Source organism: Portunus trituberculatus, chromosome 49, assembly GCF_017591435.1.
Source record: "Portunus trituberculatus isolate SZX2019 chromosome 49, ASM1759143v1, whole genome shotgun sequence".
NCBI classification, from domain to species: Eukaryota; Metazoa; Arthropoda; class Malacostraca; order Decapoda; family Portunidae; genus Portunus; species Portunus trituberculatus.
Genome location: NC_059303.1, coordinates 19,942,484 through 19,969,310, shown reverse-complemented (window position 1 = coordinate 19,969,310; position 26,827 = coordinate 19,942,484). Strand labels below are relative to the sequence as shown.

The 26,827-nt window shown below is 36.6% G+C and overlaps 2 protein-coding genes across 7 annotated transcripts in view; one reads left to right on the top strand and one right to left on the bottom strand.

Annotated features, from left to right (window-relative positions):
- Window positions 1–10,729, top strand: part of LOC123499237 (dolichol-phosphate mannosyltransferase subunit 3-like) — a 31,990-nt gene extending 21,261 nt beyond the window's left edge. The window contains exon 3 of the mRNA XM_045247006.1: window positions 9,874–10,729. Coding sequence (XP_045102941.1) covers window positions 9,874–10,080 — 207 coding nt within the window. The 3' untranslated portion in view covers window positions 10,081–10,729. The remainder of the gene's footprint in view (window positions 1–9,873) is intronic.
- A 3,992-nt stretch (window positions 10,730–14,721) lies between these two features.
- LOC123499236 (tRNA:m(4)X modification enzyme TRM13 homolog) overlaps window positions 14,722–26,827 on the bottom strand; it is a 19,367-nt gene continuing 7,261 nt past the window's right edge. The window contains exons 6-11 of one of the 6 annotated variants that reach the window (XR_006672938.1): window positions 26,653–26,777; window positions 26,081–26,199; window positions 20,187–20,392; window positions 19,472–19,657; window positions 17,126–17,657; window positions 14,722–14,947 (exon numbers count right to left, since the gene is read on the bottom strand). Coding sequence is in view for 4 of the 6 variants with exons in the window: in XM_045247002.1 (XP_045102937.1) it covers window positions 17,612–17,657; window positions 19,472–19,657; window positions 20,187–20,392; window positions 26,081–26,199; window positions 26,653–26,777 (682 nt within the window). In the remaining 2 variants the exon portion in view is untranslated. Of the gene's footprint in view, window positions 17,658–19,471; window positions 19,658–20,182; window positions 20,393–26,080; window positions 26,200–26,652; window positions 26,778–26,827 lie in introns of those variants that run through there. The other 5 variants (XR_006672939.1, XM_045247002.1, XM_045247003.1 and 2 more) reach the window with 5 other exon arrangements.

Here is a 26,827-nt window from a genome sequence, read left to right as displayed (position 1 = left end):
ACTTCTTGATATTAAATTCGATTTGCCACTCTCTGCTCCACTCCCAGATCTTGTCTAAGTTCTTCTGTAATGCCTCATAGTCTTCTTTCTTAGTTATTTTCCTCATTAATTTGGCATCATCTGCAAACAAACTCATATAGCTATTCACTCCTTTCGTCATATCATTATGTAAACAGCAAACAGTAATGGTGCCAAAACTGACTCCTGAGGTACTCCACTAGTCACTTCCCTCCAAGCTGATTTCCTATCTCTTATTACTGTTCTCATCTCTCTTCCAGTCAGGAAATCACTGATCCATTCCAAAAGCCTACCCCTCAGCCCGCCATGTTCTCTCACTTTCCAGATCAATCTCTTGTGAGGGACTTTATCAAATGCTTTCTTCAAGTCCAGATAAATTCCATCCACCCATCCTACCCTTTCTTGTACCACATCTATGACCCGAGAGTAGAAGCCCAATAAATTTGTTGCACGTGATCTGCCTTTCCAAAATCCAAACTGCCCATTAGTCAATATTTTCTTCCTTTCTAGATAATCATTCTGTTCTGTCTTTTCTTTATTACTGACTCACACAGTTTAACCACAACACTTGTTAATGACACCAGCCTGTAGTTTTACAGATTTTCCGTTTCCACTCTTAAATATGGGTACTATATCTGCTTTTTTCCAGTCCTTTGGCACTTGCCCCTGCTGCAGAGATTTCGATATGAGGCCACAAATCTTTTTTGCCATTTGATCCTTACATTCTCTCAACACCCAATTTGATACTCCATCAGGCCCTTGTGCTTTCCTTACATCCAATCTTTCCAGCATTTCACACACTTCATCCTTCAACATTTCAATTACATCCATGCCTTCTTCTTCTGTCGGTTCGATCTTTGGTTCATTAAAGGTTCTTTCATTGGTAAAAAACTTTTTGGAAACACTTATTCAACTCTTCAGCCATGAATTTTTCCTCTTCAATGAATTCTGCATCAACTTTCAGCTTGCTTATTTCTTTCTTGTTTTTTATTTCCTATTAACAAATCTATTGAATAATCTTGGCTCATCCTTACATTTTTCCACAATGTCCCTCTCATACTTTCTGGCCTCTTCTCTCCTTATTCTTGTGTACTCATTCCTTGTCTTTTTATACTCATCCCACACTAAAGATCCTTTTCTCTTCATCCACCTTTTCCAAGCTGTGTCTCTCTTCCTCTTTGATTCCTCACAACATTTATTAAGCCATGCTTGGATCCTCTTTTGTTTCTTCTTCACCCTTGGCACATATTTATTGACCCCTTCCTTGTAAATGTTCACAAACTCTCTCCATTTATCCTCAATTCCACATCCATCCTCTAAAATACTCCAGTCCGCTTGCTCAAAGTAATTCCTTAATTTGATGTAATCTGCTTTACCGTAGATGAATCTTCCTGTTCTGTGATGTTCATTCCTTCTCTCCATTCTTCCTTACTTCAATACACACTCAATCATCACTCTTCCCTATTGGACACTCACCTTTCATGTTTTCTATCAACTCCGCCTCTTTAGTGAAAATCAAGTCCATTCGTGACGGTTCATCCTCATCTCTGTATCTAGTATTTTTCTCCACCCACTGTGTGAATGAGTTTTCCATTGCCATTCTTAGCAGCTCTCCACCCCATGAATCTTTGCTACCATCCACAGTCCACTCTTCCCATTTCATATCTTTGCTGTTGAAATCTCCCATCATTACTAGTTTCTCTTTAGTTTCCATCAAATACTCTATCCACCTTTTTGTGTCCTCCACCTTCCTTTTATATTCCTCTCTATTCCATGAATTGGTTTTTGGGGGAGCATATGCCACAACAAAGTCTTGTTTAACACCACACACCACCTCAGCTAACCCATAGTCATTCCTCAGTTCATAGGCAACAAGATCTTTTTTCACCAATAACATCACACCACCTCCCTGCTTTTCTGCTCTATTTCTTACCCATATGCTGTATTCACCTTCACCTATTTTATTCTCCTCAATGACTTCAGTAAGTTGAGTTTCAGTTATTCCCATCATGTCAGGCCTCTCTACCCTAAGATAGTCCATTATTTCTACCAGAGCAGACTGTAACCCATTCACATTAGTGTATGCCATTTTTAGTTTCTCTCCCCTTCTCCTATTTTCCCAATCATCCACTTTATCAGTTTCATATCCCTGACTCTCCAGTAAAACTTCGTCCTCTCCTCCTCTGATCGTGATTTGTTTTTTTCCTTTGCCTGCTTCCATAAGTCACTGGTCTTATTTCTTTCCTCCTCGTTCATGTCTCTCCTTATCCATATATCCTTATTATCCTCCTGCTTTCCAAGCCTCCATGAACCATTTAAAACTTCCTCTGCTGGTGCCTGAGATTTAAACTTGATTCTCATTGGCCTGGCTTTGCCCTCTTCGTATCTTCCAATCCTTGAAACCACCTCAATTTCACCTTGGTACTCATCAGCCTCATTAGTAACAACTCCCACCAGTTTACCCGCCACATCTTTCTCCTTCTTTTCTTGTTCCTGCCTCATTGGTGTCTTATCTTCTTTAACCCCAAATACCATAACACATCTCTTTTTCTCGATAGTGTTTGTAACCAATTCTTTTTCCTTTATTACTTTGACCACTTTCCTTTTCATCACCCCTTCCTTTTCCTTTAACTGACTATTCATTATTTCTCTTTTTTTTTGTGTGTGTGTGTGTGTGTTTTTTTTGTGTGTGTGTTTTTGTGTGTGTGTGTGTGTGTGTTGTGTGTGTGTTTGTGTGTTTTTTTTTTTTTTTTTTTTTTTTTTTTTTTGTGTGTGTGTGTGTGTGTGTTTTTTTTGTTTTTTTTTTGTGTGTGTGTGTGTGTGTGTGTGTGTGTGTGTGTGTGTGTGTGTGTGTGTGTGTGTGTGTGTGTGTGTGTGTGTGTGTGTGTGTGTGTGTGTGTGTGTGTGTGTGTGTGTGTGTGTGTGTGTGTGTGTGTGTGTGTGTGTGTGTGTGTGTGTGTGTGTGTGTGTGTGTGTGTGTGTGTGTGTGTGTGTGTGTGTGTGTGTGTGTGTGTGTGTGTGTGTGTGTGTGTGTGTGTGTGTGTGTGTGTGTGTGTGTGTGTGTGTGTTTACCTAATTGTATTTACCTAATTGTAACATACGGAAAAGAGCTATGCTCGTGTTGTCCCGTCTCCATATCTATTAATGTCCAGCTTTTTCTTAAAATCATGAATATTCCTTGCGTTGACCACTTCCACGTCTAAACTATTCCATGCTTCCACCCTTCTATGAGGGAAGCTATATTTTTCACATCTCTCCTATAAGTGGCCATTTTAGTTTTTTCCCATGCCCTCTCGACATTCTTCCATTCCACATACACAGATCTTCCCTATCCATTTTTCCATGCCAATCATCACTCTGTATATTGCTATCAGGTCTCCCTTTCTCTTCTGTTTTCCAGGGTTGGAAGTTGCATTCTTTTCAGTCTGTCTTCATAAGTCAAATCTCTTAAGTCAGGCACCATTTTTGTTGCAGCCCTCTGTACTTTCTCTAGTTTCCTTATGTGTTTCTTTAAGTTCGGAGCCCACTGTATTGTTGCATATTCAAGCCTCGGTCTTATCATTGCAGTAATTATTTTCTTCATCATTTCTTCATCTAGATATACGAACGCCACTCTTATGTTCCTCAATAAGTTCAATACTTCTCCAATTATTTTGTTTATATGTCTCTCTGGCGATAGGTCATTGGTAATTGTCACCCCAAGGTCTTTTTCTTCATGACTGGTTTTATGTCTTCATTTCCTATCTTGTACATACTCCTGATTCTTCTTTCACTCTTGCCAAACTCTATTTTCTTGCATTTTGTCGTGTTGAACTCCATTTGCCATGTACAGCTCCATTTCCATATTCTGTCCAAGTCTTCCTGGAGTAGTTCGCAATCTTTGTCACATCTCACTTTTCGTAACAATTTTGCATCGTCTGCAAATAGGCTCACATAACTGGACACCCCATCCACCATGTCATTTATGTAGACTGCGAACATTACTGGTGCCAACACTGATCCCTGTGGAACTCCACTCTCCACCAATCCCCATTCTGATGGTCTGTCCTTAATTATTGTTCTCATTTCTCTTCCTACCAAAAGTCTTCCATCCATTTTAGTAAACTGCCATGCACTCCTCCTACCATTTCAAGTTTCCAGATCAGTCTCTGGTGTGGTACCTTATCAAAGGCCTTTTTTAAATCCAGATATATTCCATCAGCCCAACCATCTCTTTCCTGTATTACATCTATCACCCTCGAATAGTAACATATCAGGTTTGTCGTGCATGAACGCCCTTTCCTAAAACCAAATTGACACTCACAAAGTATGTCATTTTTCTCCAAGAAGTCTGTCCATCTAGTCTTCACCACCCTCTCACACATCTTAGCTACCACACTTGTAAGTGACACTGGTCTATAGTTCAATGGGTCTCTCTTGTTACCTGATTTATAGATTGGGACAATGTTAGCTCTTTTCCAGTCTTGGGGCACTACACCTTCCCTTAATGAGGCATCAATTACTTCACAAACTTTTTCTGCCAATTGCTCCCTGCATTCTCTTAAAATCCATCCTGATACCCCATCAGGTCCCACAGCTTTTCTCACTTCTAAACTCCCCATCATGTTCTTGATCTCCTCCACAGTTACTTGAAACTCCTTCATAATCCCTTTCTGTTCCATTACCAGTGGTTTGTCAAAAGCAGTCTCCTTTGTGAATACCTTCCGAAAGCATCCATTCATAGCCTCTGCCATTTCCCTGGGATCTTCACTGTATACTCCATTTACTTCTAAACTTTCAATACTTTCTCTATTTTTGATGTTGTTGTTCACATGTCTGTAAAAAGCCTTGGTTGGTCTTTACATTTATCAATTATATCCTTTTCTTGTTTCTTTCTTTCTTCTCTTCTAATCAACACATATTCATTTCTTGCTCTTTTGTAACTTTCCCACTGCTTAATCCGTCTTTTCCTTCTCCACCTCTTCCATGCATCCTCTTTTCTTGTTCTAGCCTTTTCACATCTATCGTTAAACCAGTCCTGCTTTCCAACTTCTCTATGTTGTCTTATTGGTACAAATTTTTCTCACCTTCTTTGTATATTTTTATAAATTCCTTCCACTTTTCATTTGCTCCTTAGCACTCTTGAATTTCATCCAATTTGTCTCTTGAAAGAATTTCTTTAGGTTTCCAAAATCTGTCTTGGCATAATTCCATCTTCCCACTTTATATTCTTCATTTCTTCTAGATTTCTCTTCGTCTATCACCTTGAACTCCAAAACTGCATGATCACTCTTTGCTAAAGGGCACTCCACCCTCATCTCCTCAATGACCATTGGCTCTGTACTAAAGACCAAGTCCAGTCTTGACGATGCTCCCTCTCCTCCAAACCTAGTATCTTCTTTGACCCACTGAGTTAACACATTTTCCATTGCCAGTGTCAATAGTGTATTTCCCCATGTTGTCTCTGATCCTTCCATTGACCAGTCCTCCCAACACACCTCTTTACAATTAAAATCTCCCATCATTATAGTTCGTTCACAGCCACCCAACATTTCTTCCAGACATGTTCCTGTATCACTTATCATTTCTTCATATTCCTGTACTGACCATGCATTTGTCTTAGGTGGTACGTACACCACTATGTAGTGCCTCTTTTTCCTTCATTAGTTTCTGCTCTGATCTTTAGCACTTCTGCCTTTCCCATACCTTTTTCACTTGATCCACCTTTATATCTTTTTAACCAGCAACATCACTCCTCCTCCCATCTTACCTACTCTATTTCTTTTCCAAACGTTATATTTCCTTCTCCAACCTTCATCAGGTCTTCTCCTCTCTCAGTTTTGTTTCAGTAAGACCCACAATATCTGGGTTCTTGTCCCTCAAGTAATCGTTGAGTTCTAAAATCCCGATATCACTCCATTTATGTTGGAATACATTACATTTCGCTCATATGTAAGTTTCTTTAGTCCTTTCTTGCTGTACTTTTCTGGGTTATGAACCACTTCCTCAGTCTCATATCCAAGATTCTCCAGAAAAACTCTTTCTTCTCCTCTTCTGTCCTCTCTTCATTTTTTTCAAAGCCTCCTTTCTCAACTCATTTAACATTTCTCTTTCCTTTTCACCGAGATCTCTTCTCAACCAAATCTTCCTTGTTGTTTCCTGCTGGGCTAGCCTCCATGACTTCTCCACCAATTCATCTACATCCTTTTGTGACTTAAGTTTGATTCTTATTGGCCTCATACCTTCTCTTGTGAACTTTCCAATTCTATGGAAGTCCTCTATTTCTTGTACTAGGTCTTTTCCTCCTCCTGCACCACATTAATGATATTATTTATCACCTTTTTATGTTTTTCTCTCTCCATTTTACTCGGTGTCTTATCCTCCTCCACACCAAATATCACCACACATCTCTTTTTGTCTACAGTTTCCCTCACCAATGTCTCATTTGACTTAATAACCTTCACCACTTTCTCAGCTATCTTCTCTTCTATGATCTGTTGATCTATAATTTCAGCAAGGCCCAAAGTTTTCTCCCCTGACTCTTTGATTTCCTTTTCCAGACTTGCAACTTTGTAATTTACCTCCTTTCTTTCCACTTCCTGACTTTTTTTCCATTCAGCCTGCTTCTCCATCACTTTTCCTAGAGATTCTCCACATTTTTCGCAATTCACTTTAATTAGCTTAACTTCCTCTTTCAGTGCTGCATTTTCCTTCTTCATATCGGCACAGTCTCTTTTACATTGTCATAACTCGTTTCCAGGCCCTCATACTTTTCAAACAGTTTTTCAATTTTACCTTCTAACTCCAGAATTTTCTTCACATAAGTGCTCTTCTCCATTATTCCTTGAAACCCTGTGAAGTCTGATTCCTCTTTCGAGTTCACGGCCGCCATGTTGCGCAGACGTAAACAAACCAGCTGATGGCTCAAACGCAGGCTACAGTTTATATTTACCTTCACTGGACATTATTTTGCTAATCAACAGTTAACATGACTATATGGAGACGGGACAAACATTACCAGCTCCTTTCCCACCTTGGTTACTCTTAGGTAACTGTAGAATTATAGATGATTGCTCTGGAGCTCAGCGACCACCTCCGCCATCGACGATGTCCCGTGTGTGTGTGTGTGTGTGTGTGGTTTTTTTTTTCTCTCTACCTTTGATTCATGTTCCCTCCAGCTTCTCATTGTTTCCATTTTATAAGATTTTTTTTACATTTCCCTCAATGTTGAGTCTTGTTTTCTTCCAGCTTCTTGTTTTATTGCATAGTCATATTTGCTTCAGCTTCTCATTGTTACCTTGTTTTAAGATTTTTTTTTTTTTATACATTACCTGTTGTTTTTTATACATTGCCTGTAATTTGGAGTCTATTTTTTTTTACATTGTTTTACATTTTTTACATTTTACATGTATTTGGAGTCTAAATAATCATGATTTTTTTCTTGCCTTGTCACTTCACAAGAAAACAATATACTTACTGCATGCATATGATTAATGACCATTCATTGAGAACCACTGATCTCCCTTCATTGATTAACTTGGGTTGGATGTGTGACTTAACCCATCATTTACAGACAAGTACTCCAATGACCAACAACTTTTTGTTCATTGATTGTTGTATGTGCCATAGTTACTGAACATCATAGTACTATTTCTCTTTTGTGTTTGTACCAATCATTTTATTGACAAATGCATTCTATTCTAGTTCTAGCTTGTAATGCCAGGGCTAGAATTTTTATTTATTTATTTTTTTTTTTTTTTTATATATAGGGAAGAGGGCCAGCCAAGGGCAAAAAAAGAAAAGATTAAAGAAAAATGCTGGCTCTCTAAAAAGTGGAAAAGCATCAGCCAAAATTAGGGAAGCAAATGCCTCGATACCTCCCTCTTAAAAGAAGACAAGTTGTAGGAAGTCTGAAACACAGATGCAGGCAGGAAGTTCCAGAATTTACCAGTGAAAGGGATGAATGATTGAGAGTACTGGTTAACTCTTGCACTAGAGAGTTGGACAGAACAGAGATGAGAGGAAGAAGAAAGCCTTGTGCAGCGAGGCCACAGGAGGAGGGGAGGCATGCTGTTAGCAAGATCAGTAGAACAGTTACCATGAAAATAGCGATAAAAGATAGAAAGAGATGCAACATTTCAGCAGTGAGAAAGAGGCTGAAGACAGTTAGTCAGAGGAGGGGAGTTCATTAGACGAAAAGCTTTTGATTCCACCCTATCTAGTGTCATTGAAGGATAGTTGTCTGGAAAGTTGTTTCGAGTTGATAGATGGAGGAATTGAGTTTTTGAGGCATTGAAAACTACTTTTTTCTGCCCCAATCGGAAATCTTAGAAAGATCGGAAGTCAGGCGTTCTGTGGCGTCCCTGCGTGATCTGTTGACTTCCTGAAGGATGGTCATCTCTGAAAGGACGTGGAAAGATGTAAGATGGCATCATCAGCGTAGGAGTGAATAGAGCAAGAAGTTTGCTTAAGAAGGTCATCAATGAATAATAGAAAGAGAGTGGGTGACAGGGCAGAACCCTGAGGAACTCCACTATTAATAGATTTAGGAAAGAACAGTGGCCGTCTACCACAGCAGCAATAGAACGGTCGGAAAGGAAACTTGAGATAAAGTTGCAGAGAGAAGGATAGAAGCCGTAGGAGGGTAGTTTTGAAATCAAAGCTTTATGCCAGACTCTATCAAAAGCTTTTGATATGTCTAACGCTACAGCAAAAGTTTCACCGAAATCTCTAAAAGAGGATGACCAAGACTCAGTAAGGAAAGCCAGATGATCACCAGTAGAGCGACCTTGACGGAAACCATACTGGCGATCAGACAGAAGATTGTGAAGTGACAGATGTTTGAGAATCTTCCTATTCAGGATAGATTCAAAAACTTTAGACAAGCAAGAGATTAAAGCTATAGGACAGTAGTTTGAGGGGTTAGAACCGTCAACCTTTTTAGGAACAGGCTGAATGTAGGCGAACTTCCAGCAGGAAGGAAAGGTAGAAGTAGACAGACAAAGTTGGAATAGTTCGGCCAGACAAGGTGCAAGCACGGAAGCACAGTTTTTGAGAACAATAGGAGGGACCCCATCAGGACTATAAGCTTTACGAGGGTTTAGGCCAGCAAGGGCATGTACTACATTGTACTACTTGGCTTACAACCATAACTCATTCCAAAATTGCTGGAAAGAAAAAGTCAAATGGCAGAACAAAGTTCTTCATAAATGTCACTTGAAGTGAAGTAAATGAAGTAAACTACATTTCCTTTAACTGTATGATACAAGGCAAAGTCATCACAAAATTATAAATCTTGTATTCACCCAAGTTACAAGTTGGTGACTTGTCAAGCTAGCTTGTCATAAGAGAAAAATAAGTTAATAAATTGAGTTGGAACTTTTTTGGTAGGCTTTTCAAGTCAAATGCATCATATGCTGAGTATCCAGCTACTTTTTCTATAGTTGTGAGGTCAACTTTGGAAAAGATGTGAAAATAAGCACCACTGAAAATACCCACAGGAAGACAAGGGAGGCTGGGTGTATCATTACAAACATCTTTATATTTTCACTCGGATCTGAGGCTCACTCAGAAGAATGTACCAAACATTCCTCAAACTAAATTATTTTACTTAAATTTTTCAAAGGTTTAAAATTTCTTTATCTCACTTTTTTTTTTTTTTTTTTTTTTTTTTACATTTTGAGAAGCAACAGTGGTGGTTGTACAACTTTCACTTCTTTGCCTTTCACTAGCATTTGATCATCATTGTCCCAGGAATTAATGATAATCTCATTACATACATGTTTTGAGAACTGTTGAGGTTGTAATCCCTAATCACAAGGTAACTGTCTTCACTTTTGATGTGTGCAGTTTTCATGACAGTCACATCTTTCTCAGATCCAAAATGAGTTCACCCGCAAGTACTTCTATGAGATCCTGTTCCTGCCGGTGTTCCTGGTGGCTGTGTTCGGGGTGGTGTCCGTGGCCATCATTGCCTACAGAGTCTACACATTCAATGACTGCAAGGAGGCATCTGAGGAACTACAGAGACAGATCAAAGAGGCAAAAACTGATCTAACAAAGAAAGGCCTAAAGTTAGACTAGTGCTACTTTTCCAACCTTAATATTTAATACTGGTGTGCACTTTTAACTTATTTGTCATGTTCTGAGTATTTTGTATTTATGTGCATGTGTCAGTTTATATTGTTGTTAACTATGGCTTGGCTTAGGTATGCAGAATGACCATCATCTTTCAGATAGAGCTTGAGGTTTCCTTCACCAAGGAAATTCTGAAAATAAGTTCTAAAATTAAAGATTTGAAACTTAGTTATTCGGAAACTCGTTAAGTTCACAGGATGAATTAAAGAGAAAACTATTACAATTCCAATATATTTACATTAAATTCGTGTGGCAGCAGTTTGTGGACAGTCTAGTTTGGAAATGTATATTCCATTACCTAGTTAATATTTCTCTTTCCACTGTTATATTCCCATTTCACAGGTAAAAAAACCATGCTCCAACTATATACAGCTTTCCTGATGAGACAATGACGGAACAATTCAATTCCACAGTGTTGAGCTCCTGCTAGTATAGAGATGAAGTCCAGCTTAGAATCCAGAAAGTACCTAGGGAATACCGGACCCATCCAATGCAGGCAGTAATACATATGATCTTCCATGGTATTGGTTTTCTATGTTAATTTAGAGCTCTATTTTTTATATAGAAAATTTGTGGAAATAAAAACTGGATCCATTACAGTTGTATAATTAATAATAGGTATCAAAATCTGTTGTAGTGTTCATTAGGAATACAACAATATGAACATCTTAGTAGTCTCAGTAGACTTTGTAGTCTGGGTGTTGGCAGAACCTCTCCATACTGTTGCCACCTTTACCCCAGAAAGACCTGACCTGACCATGGCTAGCAGGACAAAGCTTGCAGGATTTGCAGCACCACACAAGTGTAGCTGTAGTGACCCAAAATTACAATACCAGCAAAATAGAAATTACATCCAAGAAAGCACAAAAACAAGAGTAGATTTAGAAAAGAGAAGTATAATAACAGAAGACAGCAAGAGACAAAAGACAGACGAGATATGTAAGAAAAGAGAAGCATAATAACAGAAGACAGCAAGAGATAGTATTTACATAAGATTAAGAGAAGTGATGGAACAAGAGAGGAGAACGAGCTTCTAGAATTAACTCTCTACTCCTGGAAGTTATCCAGAAACAATCAATGGATGTGGACATGCCCTACAAGTAACAACAGCCCAGAGGAAGATCAGCTGATTAGCACACATGACTAGTAGATACCAGAAGAGAGAGCACAAGGTGACTTGAATATCAGGTTATAAGGGAGTAAAGAACTGCATCATATGAGAATGTTATTTTCACAAGTGACAAAAGCACAGTGCAATGGTGGGAATAAAGGCAGCACTAGGAAGAAGAGCAGAGAGCCACTGGATCTTGTCGAGAGAAGTCCTGACTTGAGAGGGCCAGACTAGGGCGAGACAAGGGGCAAGATGGCTTGGATCACTGGGTTGCTGTTTCTCACAACTCAAAGTATGAAGGATGATTAAATGATTGGGTAATAATATTGTTCTGAAGTGTAAAAATTATGTTACGGATTATTATTTGGGTATTTTGTGGAAATGAACGTTGACGTGGTAGTGAACCCTTCGTGCAAAATTAAATCTAGATCTATACTGAAGTGTATTGTAGCTGTTGTATAATGTGATACTCTGAAGAAATTTGATGTAATCAAATTTAGAAAGTCATCATAATGTGAGCTGTTAGCCCATTAGTTATCTGATGTAAGTGTGCTACATCACTATTATGATCACAATGTTGCATGCTTTCTTAGATTAGATAATTAATGGGATAAAAGCATTCATTAATAATTTCTAAATCTCAATCACTAAAATTAAATACACCAAATATTTCTGGAATGACTCACGTTACACAACAGCTTCAATGCACTTCATTATACTTCTAGATTCAATGAGTATTACGCATGAAAGGTTCAGCACACACCACAATATCAACATTCAATTGCATTACATACCCAAATAATCATCACCAGTAACCACTTTTTTACACTTATCACAATATTATTACACAAAACATTATAATTACCCAAAAAAAATCTTCCTACTGACATAACATTAATGTGAACTGCAACAAGCTGCACAGCAATTAAACTCTACTTAGGAACAGCAATCCAGTGATCCAAGCCATCCTGCCCCTCTCTGCAAGATTTAATTACTCCCTGATTTCCCTATGTGCTGCTTTCTATTCCCACCATTGCAGTGTTTTCACCATAAACCATACCGTTATTAACCACTGTAGGTTATTTTTGCAACAATCTCACATATGATCCTTTCCTTTATTCTCTTGGGTTATAACCTGGTGTTCAAGTTAAACATGGGAGTAACTAGATGCCAAAGCAGGTATTGGCATAGATCTAGTTAAAGGGGAAAGGGCCTCCATGTGGCCTCTTGCCAGGCCACCGTGGTACAGTGGAACCATGCATGCTTTGGGGTCCAAGGGGTCTCCAAGCGCACGGGTTTGAATCCTGAACACAGTCCGAGTGTACGTTGGGCTTCCTCACTCAGGGCAACGGTTTCCCAGCGGGTGGGCTTTCAGATAGGAGGTACCCCAAAAAGTATCCCCTTTAGCCCATAAATTCCTGTGAAAAGCCCACATGGTATAGATAAAAAAAATAATAAATTGAAACAATCAGACATTAAAAGGCGGCAAACACTTTCCCTCTGCTGTTTGAACATCTGCAGTGACTGCTGCTATTGTACATTTTCTTAGCGTAATTTTCAAACTGCTGAGCTTCTGCCATGGCAGCGGCAGGTGCGGTAAATCAAAGCCCCACCCCTCCAGCGTTCCTTCTCAAATTACCAGGGAAGGAAGGTACATATTTGAGATGCCACAGCACCTCTAAGTGTTCCACCAAGTGGAAAAGCAAGGCTATGCATACTGGAAATCGAAGAGCAAGGTGGGATCCTGAGAAGCTGGCCTTGATGGCTGCCTTTGAGACTAAGAATCCGAAGACAAGGAATATCAATCAAAGGATAAAGGTAAAGGTGCTCCCCCACAGGACACTAGAGGCCATTAAGGGGACCCACCAGGTGGCCATCAATAAAGCCTGTGTCCGTCAGGAGTCCTTGCAACCTCACATCAGTTAGCCTCTGGTGGGTTCTGCATCACCTGAAACAACACCTACCAGTACTTGATTTGCCACTGGTAGCACCCAGTGGTGACCAACCATCTCCTCATATTGCTTCTGAGGAAGAAGTGCAGTTTAAGAGTATCCGAGGACCTCAGACTTCCTCTTCCCCTCCAACAAAGGTGTGAGGCCCAAGTTGACCTTTGGTGCCCATCTAATGCATATGCCTATAGGCCACTCCAGTGAGCCAGAAAAAGAAGGCTAAAATTAAGAGATTACCAAAGGGTACAAAAGATGTGGCAAAAAGATAGAGACCGGGATGTACAGGAAGTAATAGTGGTTATACCTGATGGCCTAACCCCATCCCGCCTGGTTCGCAGACCTTTAACCCCTTCCTTACCGCAGCCACCTCCCGATATAAACAAAGCGTTCCCCTCCTATACCGCAGCCCCTTGCCCGTGTGCGCACGTGCCTCACGGCCAGATCTACACATTATATTTCTTTCTAACTCAGTGTTATGTACATTTTTCTAAACATATTTTTGTCATTTTATTAATAAAAGAAAACGTAAACATAATCATAAATTGTGCACTAATCATAAATTCAGCACCACACACTCTGCACCTGGTGAGGGTGGCCCTGAGGCAGTCATAACTAGGCTGCTCCCCCTCACTTGCCGAGAGGGTTTCAACACTGCTGTCACTATCACTCTCTCCTATTTCTTTTTCAAGATCATAGTCTGAATCATATTCATCTGGAGAGTCTTCCTGTATATCCTCACTATCTGTCTCATAATTATGATAATCCTCATCGTTGATACACGAAGCAGATGCCATTATCTCTAACTAGAGGCAATAGAACAGTTTCACCACGGCCGATACTAGAGAACTGATGTTCTTGGGGGGACTGTGGGAATAATATATGTCAAAGAATAGTGATTGGCTTTATAGTTTATGCATGAAAAATTAACTCCGATATTGATTGGCTAGTGGGGGATGGTTTTGTTACGCTGGGGTGGCTAAAAATAATGCCTCCAGTGTTTGTTTGTTTATAGTGAACCACGTGGAGCATGAAAAAGGCAAAATCCGCACTCAGGCCACGGTTATACACGGAAATGTATTGGTGTGGTACGCACGTACCACGGCGGCATCTTGCGGTACCACGAGGTCGCTTTTGCGCATGGTACGCACGTACCACAAAACAACAGTCTTGCAGTATGGAAGGGGTTAATAGAGCTTCTCCACCAGAATCTACAACACTTTGAGCTATAAGGCCCAATCTTAACACTAATGGCCCAATAAATAAGACCAAGATTGAGCAAGCAATAAGGCTGCAACAGCCCCTGGACCGGATGGTAGGCAATTAGAGGATGCAGCTGCCCTTGGCATACCAAGGCTTAACTGGGTTTTTAACACGATATTACTCCTCAAAGATGCCCAGGGACATACCACCCTAATCCCCAAGAAACCTGATGCTTAGGAACCAAGCGAGTTTCACCCACTCCTCCTGAGAAGGGTGTGGCAGTCAACATCCTCCTCATATGAAAGCTGATAAAAAACAAGCTACATCCAAATTTGACAACCTTTATGTTGCACTTATAGACTTTACAAAGGCCTTTGACTTAGTGAGGTACCCCCCCCCTACCTGGTTGCTGCCACCAGGAGATAGGATTTTCCATTAGCACTCACTGAGTTGGTCCATAATCCTGATGGGACACTAGTCCCATCAGGAGGGGAGTGTTGCAGGGAGATCCACTGTCCCCATACTTGTTCAACATCACCTTGGACTGGGCACTCTGCAAAGTACCAGCAGATGTAGGGGCACGTCTAGCTGGAACCGTACTTAGTTATATTGTTTATGTACATGATGTGGCACTCACAGCCCCCACTCTGACTGGCCTCCAGGCATCACTTGATGTGCTTGTCACAAGGGAGGCTAGGAAGGTGGGGCTGGAGCTTGGTCATCATAAATGTGCCATCCTTAACATCAAGAGAGACAGGAAGAGAAAGAGATGGTTGGCAGATGCTTGCTCCACCTTCACTGCTGGGAGCACTAAAATTTGAGCACTTGGGTTGGGGGAAACCTACAAATACCTCAGTCTGGAGGTGGGAATAGCTTTGGGCCAAGCTGAGCCAAGGTGGACCCTCAAAGCCCTGATTAAAGACTTAATAACAGGTACCCCTTAAGCTCCAACAAAAACTATGAGGTCTAAAAAGTGTCATTATACCTAAACATCAGTACCTAAGGATACTTTGCAAAATCAAGAAAGGTACATTACATCAACATGACTGAAGTAAGGAACTTTGCTAAGAAGGTCCTACACCTGCCCAAAGACACCCCTAACGCTACCATTTACACCAAGGTATGTGATTGGGAACTAAGGGTATCATGCTTCACTGTACCTGCCTTATATAAGGGGTGCCTTGAAAGGCTAAATAAGAGCAATGGAAGCAGGGCTGTGAGGATCACTAAGGGTTTATTTAAATGTCCTCTAATGTAACTGCTAAAGAAATGAGAAAAAATGCTGCACTAACACAAAGAGCAGCTCTATGCCTCAGCTGATGGTAGAGGCCTAAAAGGGGCAGACAGCTTGTCCTCAACCCATGATCAGGTACACAATGGCATCCTCCCTACAAAGAGCTATAATTATGTCCCCGCCATCAAAACCTGCCTTGGTATGTGAGTAATAAAATGAGAACACCATCAAATCCTGCCTTGGCATGGTTAGTACCAAAATGAGAATATCTAGCAGAGGATCTGGCAACCCCCATCCTTTGCTACTTGGGCTGTGGCCAAGTGGAATCCCTTGATCACATCTTACATTCTTGCCCAGTCCTTTCTCCAGAGAGGATCAAGAGACATGAGAGTCCTCTACCTCTTAGTCAAACAACTGGCTAAGAAAGGGTTCAGTTTTATGGGAGCCGAATATACGGACAGCCATAGGTGCGCAGAAATGGGAAGTTGTGGTTTGGGATGGTCTTCAGTCTGTGGTGCGTGATTTCCAGATTGTCACCAACCCATCCACCGGCAATGTCTTAGAACATGCACACGGGCTGAAGACCTCCTGCTACGACACTGGCAAAATCTGTGATTGAGTCCAAGAAAAGAAGGGGGAACACCCTATATTCACCACTTTAACGATCAATTGGTGAAGCATCATGGCTGTTCCCTCCTACATGGCTTCAAAAACCTGAAGTGCTCTAAGACAGATCTCCAACTGCCTACCATCAGGAGCATGGAGGGTTCTGTTACAACCCTCAGAGCACACCGGGATATTGGTGGGTGGAGTTCTGGTTAATTCCACAATATTCTGGTCTACCCCACCAGACATCAAAGAGGGCAGATCGTGCTCCTTTCCCATATATACACTAGTCATATGCTAATCAGCTGATCCTCTTCTGGACTGTGTCGCAGGTCACATCCACATCTGCTGAGTATCTTTGGTTCATATAATTCTTAGTCTTCTGATAACTTATGGGCATGGAAAGTCTATTCTAGATGATTCTCTCGTCTTGTTCCATCACTTCTCTTAATCTTGGTGTTTACTTTTGTGTATCTCTTGTTCACTTTTGTCTCCCTCTATCTTGCTTCCTCAGCCTGCTATATCTTCTATTTACCTTGCTATTTCCAAGTATTTCTTGCCATCTTTTGCATCTCTAATTAGCTTTCTCGCCATCTTCTGCGTCTCTAATTAGCTTTCTCAGCCTGTACTACTTTCTATTTGTCTTTAGTCTTTAGTTTAGAAAAGATTTTTTCCCATCTTTTTTCACTTGGTTTTGCTTGTATACTCTTTTCCTTGTTGTTACTTGGCTATCTATCTCTTCTTCGCCTCTCTAACTTTTTTCTTTTTTTTCTGCTTCACTATCTTGTTTCTTTGGCCTGCAATACCTTGTTTTCCTCTTGGTATCTGCTTGTATATCTCTCTTTTTTCCTTTGTCTCTTACTATATCTTATAGTAGTTTTTGTCTCTTACCTTTCTTCCATCCTTTTCTTTTTGAGATCTACTTCTGTTCTAGTGCCTTCTTGGATATTATTCCTGTTTTCTGCTCCTGCATGGCCTTGGGTCACCACATACCAGAAGATATACAGCATCATTGATCCATCATGAAATAAAGAGCCATATATAACAACTTATAACTCTGGAACTATCACGGCAAAGGATGACAGCAATGCACAGTAGGAACAGCCAACACCCCCTAATGCGAAGTTAGTTTGGTTCCACTATCTGTTCTAGAGGGAGTAGGAACAGTATTCAGCATTACTACAATAGGTTGGAAGTTGTATGATGCAAAGAGAGCAGCAGAGGCAATGTTACTTAATTTAGGGGACTATTTTGATATACACTGTCTTCAGTATTTTCTTAGCTTTCAGAACAACACTACCTTGATGTTCTTTAACTGTGGAGTGAGGAGAAGAGTGCAGTCTTTGGTGTGTCCTATATTTATGAGCCCTCTCATCATCAAATCTCCTCTTCAAGGCTCTGTACTGGTTCCTGTATGCCCTTCCTGGCAGTTGGGGCAGGAAAGATGAAAAGCTATTGAACACAGGTGTGCCTTCATGTAGCCCTTAGAAAATTATACAATCTTTAAACTGTTAACTAGGGTGAACTAAGAAAAGATTTAGTTGAATGTGTGAGCAAACAGCAGGTCTTTTCTGAACAGCTTGAGGATATATCAACTGTATGAATCTAATCCATTACTTTGTAAATCTTTATTGTGTGCCTTAGTTCCATACATTTATTGTGTGCTTCAGTTCCATCCATACCAAGAAAATTTATCTATAAAGATAACAAAACGGCTCAAATTATTTACCCAAATAATATAATGATTTTTGGTTCCCTTCACTTAAAAACCTTTTGAATTCTTATTTCTGCATTAAAGACACCTGTTGATCATCATTAGCTTTTCAACAATCTCATCCCAGTTACCATGAAGGTACACACAATGCACTATGGGAGCCGTCGAGATTAGACTTTATGAACACAGGGCTCAGTTGGATAGGACAAAGAATGCTTTGCTCTCATCCTCACTCTGCAGTCAGGAAACACAAACTAAGTAACTGTGTTATGTACTGAAACATGAACACTTAAACATTTGTGATAATAGAAGCATGAACTTTTTTACATGAACACTTAAACATTTGTGATAATAGAAGCATGAACTTTTGAATATGGGTATTAATATTTTTGTCTCCTCAAATTAAATAAATAACACTACTTTCAACCTACCTTTGCATCATACCTAGGATCTTTTAGATTATTTTAGTGCTAAATGTTACACTCCTCTTCCCTTTAGATTGTATCACTGACATAAGATCACAAAAGGTTCAAATCTTCACTTTGATGTCAGCTGTCTCTTCCTAATAGAAAACAGAGATCCAGCCATATCTTCTCTCCTTGTACTGAATGAGGACCCTAGAGAAAATTTTTTTTAACAAGGTAAGTGTCCCAACCTCTACTTAGGTGATGTGGCACCGAGTCAAAATCAATGAAAGAGAAGTTAGCAGGTTTTAAATACATTAATCACTCATCACTCAAGACACTAATATTTTCCACATCAGCAAAGTATAAATCATAAATGAAAGTTCATCTCCCAACTCACTTAACACAGTGCACAAGTTCTTCCTATGACAAGGAATACCAACATTTATGAAGAAGATCTGAGTATCTATCTTCTCTGCTTAACATCTTAAAGCACCGGATTAGAGGCAAACAGTGACACTGACATATTCATCAAAGTAAACACGAGTAAATGATCTTCACTTTCATTGCTAAAAGTATCAACTTTCATATTTTACTGTCTTCAACTTGGTACGCCGTAACATCACAAATTGGACAGTATAAATAATGAAAAACTATTACACAAGTCCTCAAATAACATGGATTTGGATTTAAATTTTACAAGCTTTGAATAATGCTTTCACACATTTAATTCAGAGAGAAAACGTACTATGTAGCACAGCAGCCATTCAGTGTAAGCTGTACACAAACCAGCATGTAGTATTAAGATGGCCCAGATTAAACAACCAAATGACATACTTTTGTTTTACTTAGTAGACAGCTGTTGGAAAAGACCTCATAAGTGGAAGTGACATGGCAAATAAATTTTCCCCTCCCCTCACATTATTTGAGCACTTGTGTACACAAACTATAAAAAAAAAATTAATAATATTTCAATTACTTGAACTTACTTGTAACACACAATCAAAAGGCAGAGAAAAACCAACTCACCATCTCTTAAAAACACTCAGTTGCTTAATTCCAATGCAAATAGCTATGGAAGACTAAGACTGTTCATTTCCCCTGCCTGAGTAAGGTTACCTTGGCACACGACTTGCAATCAAAGCAACATTCTCCGGGGTGGTGTCCTTGGCCACATACTGCACCAGGCTGCACTCAAAGCCTTGCTCGCGCATGTATTGCATCCGACCATAGTCCAGCACCTGTTTGGCCTTCCTGCCTATCTCCTCCCGGTGCTGTGCTGCTAAGTTCAATCTTGTGTAACGACTGGAAGAAGGAAGATTAAGTATTCATATGCACAGAAAAAAATCTTAACCACTACAAAGAAGATAGATCAAGTATTAATAATGCACAAATAACATTATACAAGTCTTCTGAGATTGATGTATTTTATTTCTTAAGTTGGTATGCAGTTAAAAAAAACAGTATTTTGCAAACAAGACTAGATTAAATATACCAACAAAGCTCTTCCTTTATCTCAAAACAACGTTGGTTAAAAGGAGGTGTCATAAGCAAGACTGGTATTACTGTATCTGAGACACGGGTAATAAACTCAGCTCAGTATATACGTTGCAGTTTGGTATGGACAGACACTTAACACTTGCAGTGCATTCTGAGCACCCAGCCTTCCACCTACAATTACTGTTATCACCAACTAATGTCTATTCACCAGTTATTCATAGACACTTAACTCTCAAAGGAACTCGCAAGGGAAACTCAAATGAAAGACCTTGTTCAACAAATACAAAATCATAAATAACAGTTTGAAATTAAAAACCTGGCTCTCTGTACCTACTTGTCCACAAGATTTTTCCTAGTCATAGTCTCTTTTGGTGATAAAAGCTCAGGATGCTTCTCTTGACTAGCATTCATTCCAAAACTGTCCGTGTTTCGAGGTTCAGAAGTCATCTCTTCCTTGCTTGGAACATCTTTTGAGTTACAAGTTGCCCATCCCGTCAGTGCTGTCAGAATGTAAAATTCTGAGGGCTGCACACCCAGTCCCTGCAATAAATCACAATCAAAAAGAGGGTAAAATTTTAGTTAGGACTACACCATCTCATCTAAAAGCCATTTCTGGTTTAAGTACAGGTTGTAACAGAGACTTTAAGAATACAGTGGAGACTCAATACTCGAACTTAATTCATTCCAAATAGCTGTTTGAGTATCAAAAAGTTCAACTATTGATACCTATAAATCAGGTTATTTGTTCTATTCTTTGCAAAACCTCAAGTTTATAAAAAATTCAATGTATTTTTTATTTTTATTTTCATTTGATTAGTACATATCATAAGTGAAGACTGGTGATGGATAACATAAAAGAGGAGGGGAGAAGGGTGGGGAGGAAGAGGGAGGATGTCGGAGGACAAGTCACCATCTATGAAAATGTCTTTGTAACTTTTCTCCTTGTGTGATTCCTGTGAACCCACTAGTGGAGAATTATTGCTCACAAACACTTGGAATCTCACTAGATTTCTTATTTTCACCAATCTGGTGCCATTATAAGTTTGCAAATTAAAAACTACAGAATGCAGAAGAATGTTTTTTTTTTTTTTTTCAAGACTGGGAGGACTAGGGATGTGCACCAATATCTGGTATACCATTTTATCGATATTGCCGGTACAACCAGTATCAGAACGGGACAGTGGGCAGCTGCGGGGAGGGAGAGCCCAGAGCTTTATTTACAACCATGTGTGCCGCTGTTTGATTACCAGATATTTTTACCATTAATAAGCCTTTGGTGTTAATGTAAGTTTATAAATGAAAAACTAAAGACAAAATGCACAAGAATGTTAATCTGATGACCGCAGCAGCACAACTGGTGAAGTGGGGGAGAGAGAGATCAGGGAGCCTTTGTTTACAACCACATGTGCGGACATTCAATATCAGGCATTTTTTTTTTTAGTATTAAATTGAACTTTTGCATTCAAGTATTGAATAGTTTTGACTATTAAGACGTTCGAGTATTGAGTCTCCACTGTACTAAAAAGCGACCACGTCCAGTGGTAATGTATTGATACAGGTACTTAGAGAGATCACAGAGAGGTATCCCTCACTAGAGGAATAATGCTTGTATCCTGCCAATCTTTGAATTATTATAATACTGAGAAATTAATCTAAATGCAAGATAACTTGTCATGAGATGTTATCTACAAGAAATGAACACTGGCAGGGCACTCAAGGTAGTAGCAAGTCAGAGATGATCAAGGCCTAAGAGAACTTTAGCTAGCTTTAACCATCCTGTCACTACACCACTATTTCTTAAGCTCCTTACTTTACTTTAGTCAGGTCAGTCTAAAGTGGCCAGTTTGGTGTGGCTGTGGGCTTCATGGGGATTTCCCTATCAGTGCCACCTTTCCAAAGATCATGGGCTTGCTTTCTTTCTCCAACCATGCTCCGTCCCCTTATCTTCTCTGTCTTGGTCTTTTTTTTTTCCTTGTATTTCTACAGAATAATTTTCAAAATTATTCTAAATTTTGTTCCACATCAACATTGGGATAAAAAATAAAATTTGTATAAAGGTTTCTCCCTATTCCTAAACGTGGCACAACAGCATGGGAGTGCGACCTTGCTGCTACTTCTACCTGACCACTCACCAGTCAGTACTGACCTACTCTCACACACATAGTCTCACGTTCTCCTGCTGGAAACTCATATGTGGCGAATCTAAGGCAGTAATCTACAATGTGAAGAAGTTCTTCTTGGATGAAATGATGATTTTATATATATATATATATATATATATATATATATATATATATATATATATATATATATATATATATATATATATATATATATATATATATATATATATATATATATATATATATATATATATATATATATATATATATATATATATATATATATATATATATATATATATATATATATATATATATATATATATATATATATATATATATATATATATATATATATATATATATATATATATATATATATATATATATATATATATATATATATATATATATATATATATATATATATATATATATATATATATATATATATATATATATATATATATATATATATATATATATATATATATATATATATATATATATATATATATATATATATATATATATATATATATATATATATATATATATATATATATATATATATATATATATATATATATATATATATATATATATATATATATATATATATATATATATATATATATATATATATATATATATATATATATATATATATATATATATATATATATATATATATATATATATATATATACGTATATATATATATATATATATATACATATATATATATATATATATATATATATATATATATATATATATATATATATATATATATATATATATATATGTATATATATATATATATATATATATATATATATATATATATATATATATATATATATATATATATATATGTATATATATATATATATATATATATATATATGTATATATATATATATATGTATATATATATATATATATATATATATATATATATATATATATATATATATATATATATATATATATATATATATATATATATATATATATATATATATATATATATATATATATATATATATATATATATATATATATATATATATATATATATATATATATATATATATATATATATATATATATATATATATATATATATATATATATATATATATATATATATATATATATATATATATATATATATATATATATATATATATATATATATATATATATATATATATATATATATATATATATATATATATATATATATATATATATATATATATGTATATATATATATATATATATATATATATATATATATATATATATATATATATATATATATATATATATATATATATATATATATATATATATATATATATATATATATATATATATATATATATATATATATATATATATATATGTATATATATATATATATATATATATATATATATATATATATATATATATATATATATATATATATATATATATATATATATATATATATATATATATATATATATATATATATATATATATATATATATATATATATATATATATATATATATATATATATATATATATATATATATATATATATATATATATATATATATATATATATATATATATATATATATATATATATATATATATATATATATATATATATATATATATATATATATATATATATATATATATATATATATATATATATATATATATATATATATATATATATATATATATATATATATATATATATATATATATATATATATATATATATATATATATATATATATATATATATATATATATATATATATATATATATATATATATATATATATATATATATACGTATATATATATATATATATATATATATATATATATATATATATATATATATATATATATATATATATATATATATATATACGTATATATATATATATATATATATATATATATATATATATATATATATATATATATATATATATATATATATATATATATATATATATATATATATATATATATATATATATATATATATATATATATATATATATATATATATATATATATATATATATATATATATATATATATATATATATATATATATATATATATATATATATATATATATATATATATATATATATATATATATATATATATATATATATATATATATATATATATATATATATATATATATATATATATATATATATATATATATATATATATATATATATATATATATATATATATATATATATATATATATATATATATATATATATATATATATATATATATATATATATATACATGCAGTGGAGACTCAATACTTGAACGTTTAAATAGTCAAATTTTTCAATAGTCGAATGCAAAAGTTCAACTTAATACTAAAAAAAATACCTATTAGTCAAACGTGGCTGTAAACAAAAAAGGCCTCGTCCTTCCCGCCGTCCCACCAGTCCACCACAGCCAGTTGTTCACTGTCATAAGAATAACATTGTCCTGCGCTTTCATCCTTTCCGCCGCCCCACTGGAGCCAGTTGATCCTTCGCTGTCGTAAGAATAACATTGTCCTGTGCTTTCATCCTTCCCGCCACCCACCGGTCCACCACAGCCAGTTGATCCTTCACTGTCGTAAGAATAACATTGTCCTGCGCTTTCCTCCTTCCCAGCGCCCCACCAGTCCACCGCAGCCAGTTCATTCTTAGCTGTCGTAAGAACAACATTGTCCTGTGCTTCCATCCTTCACGGTGGCCCACACACCCCACTGGTCCACCGCAGCCAGCTGATCCTTCGCTGTCATAAGAATAACATTGTCCCGAGCTTTCTCTCCGGAGTTTCTTTTTTTTTTTTTTTTTTTTTTTTTTTTTTATTTAGAAGCTTACAATGGCACTTTAGAGGCCTGTTAGTGGTGAGAGTAAGCCTACAAGAAAGAATGTAGTGACAACCATCAAAAGGAAAAAGGAGATTATTGATAAATACGAGAAAAAAGGAAGAATAACTGATCGTGCAGCTGAGTACTGTATGGCTAAATCTACAGTAGCCACAATACTGAATAAGACAGAGCTCATTAAAAGAGCTGATGTGCCTATTGGTGTGAAAAGGCAATTTAAGCAACCTGCAGCAGTGGAAGAAATGTAAAAATTGTTGATTGGATAAACCAAAGGCAGATGGCTGGTGATTCTTTGTCAGAGGGCATAATTTGTGCGAAGGCTAGGCTGCTGCATCGTGATCTTATTTCTGATACTACATCTGACTCCAATGATGATTTTAAAGCAAGTAAAGGATGGTTTGTGAATTTCAAGAAAAGAACTGAAATTCATTCTCTTGTGACGCACAGCGAGCCCACAAGTGCTGACAAAGTTGCCGCTGAGTAATTTGTGCCTGATTTTAAGAAATTTGTGGATAAGAAGTGCTTAAGCCCACAACAAATCTTTAATTGTGATGAAACTGGCCTGCTTTTGAAAAAAACAACAACTATCAAACATGATCTATATAACAAAGGAAGAGAAGTGTTTGCCATGACACAAGCCCATGAAAGACAGGCCAACCCTGCTTCTGTGCATCAGTGCTAGCGGCAGCTGCAAAATTAAACCACTGCTTTTTTCTAAACTTGGGTTTGGCAATGGCTGGAACGAATTACCTGATTTATAGGTATCAATAGTCAAACTTTTTAATACTCGAACAGCCATTTGGAACGAATTAAGTTCGAATATTGAGTCTCCACTGTATATTTATATTTATATATATATATATATATATATATATATATATATATATATATATGAGAGAGAGAGAGAGAGAGAGAGAGAGAGAGAGAGAGAGAGAGAGAGAGAGAGAGAGAGAGAGAGAGAGAGAGAGAGAGAGAGAGAGAGAGAGAAAGGGGTGTTGGAGAATGGGCCACTGAACCGTGGAAATGTGGCAATAGTGGAAGACTAGCTGTTAAAAAGCCAAAAAATGGCGCCTTTAAAATGACCCGACTATAGTGACAGCTCCTGAAATAGAAGGCTGAAAACAGAAAGAGAAAAAGGAAGGCCACTGAGAATGAATACTGCCCACACACCTGCAGCACCTCCAGACCACAGTAGGAGTCCCAGACACAGCGGTGGTGGCAGCACAGGGCCAGCACCACCCCCACAACCTGCATACCCGGGTGCTGGCACAAGCAGCGCAGGGCTAGATCTGATAGGAAAGCACACAGACCGGAGTCTTTATAATACTTGACACGTAATAATTCTGAATAATGTAAATCACATCAGTTCTGAAAATTTATAATGTTTATATTTCTTGCGAATAAAAAAACTTTTACACATGTTTGAAAGAAAGTTATACTATTCAGAATTCACAAGTTTAATCTGATACAAAACAATGTCATGTAATAATGACAAATCATAAGGTGGTGTGTCAACAGATGTCTGCAGTATGATTATGGTTGGTGATGGTTTTGAAGTGTACTTACTTGATCTTGTGTGTTTGCCAAGTGTAATAAAGTACAGTGATGACAGTGATCTGCTTACTTTAAGGGAATACAAGATGAGATGACAATATGCTTTATTAAAAGGCTTGGTAACTCAGTAAACTGATAGATAGATAAACATGTAGATCATTGAAACCCACCCATCCACCCACATATACCTGAAGCACTGCCACAGAGATGCTTGCCAAGTCCCACTATGTGCTGGTAGTCTTCACTGCCCTCCACTCCTTCCAGGCTGAGATGTTGAATGTCCACGCGAAATCGTTTTACATTGATACTTTGGCTGAAAAGGAAATTAAGAAAATCAACACATTCAAAACAAGCATAACAACT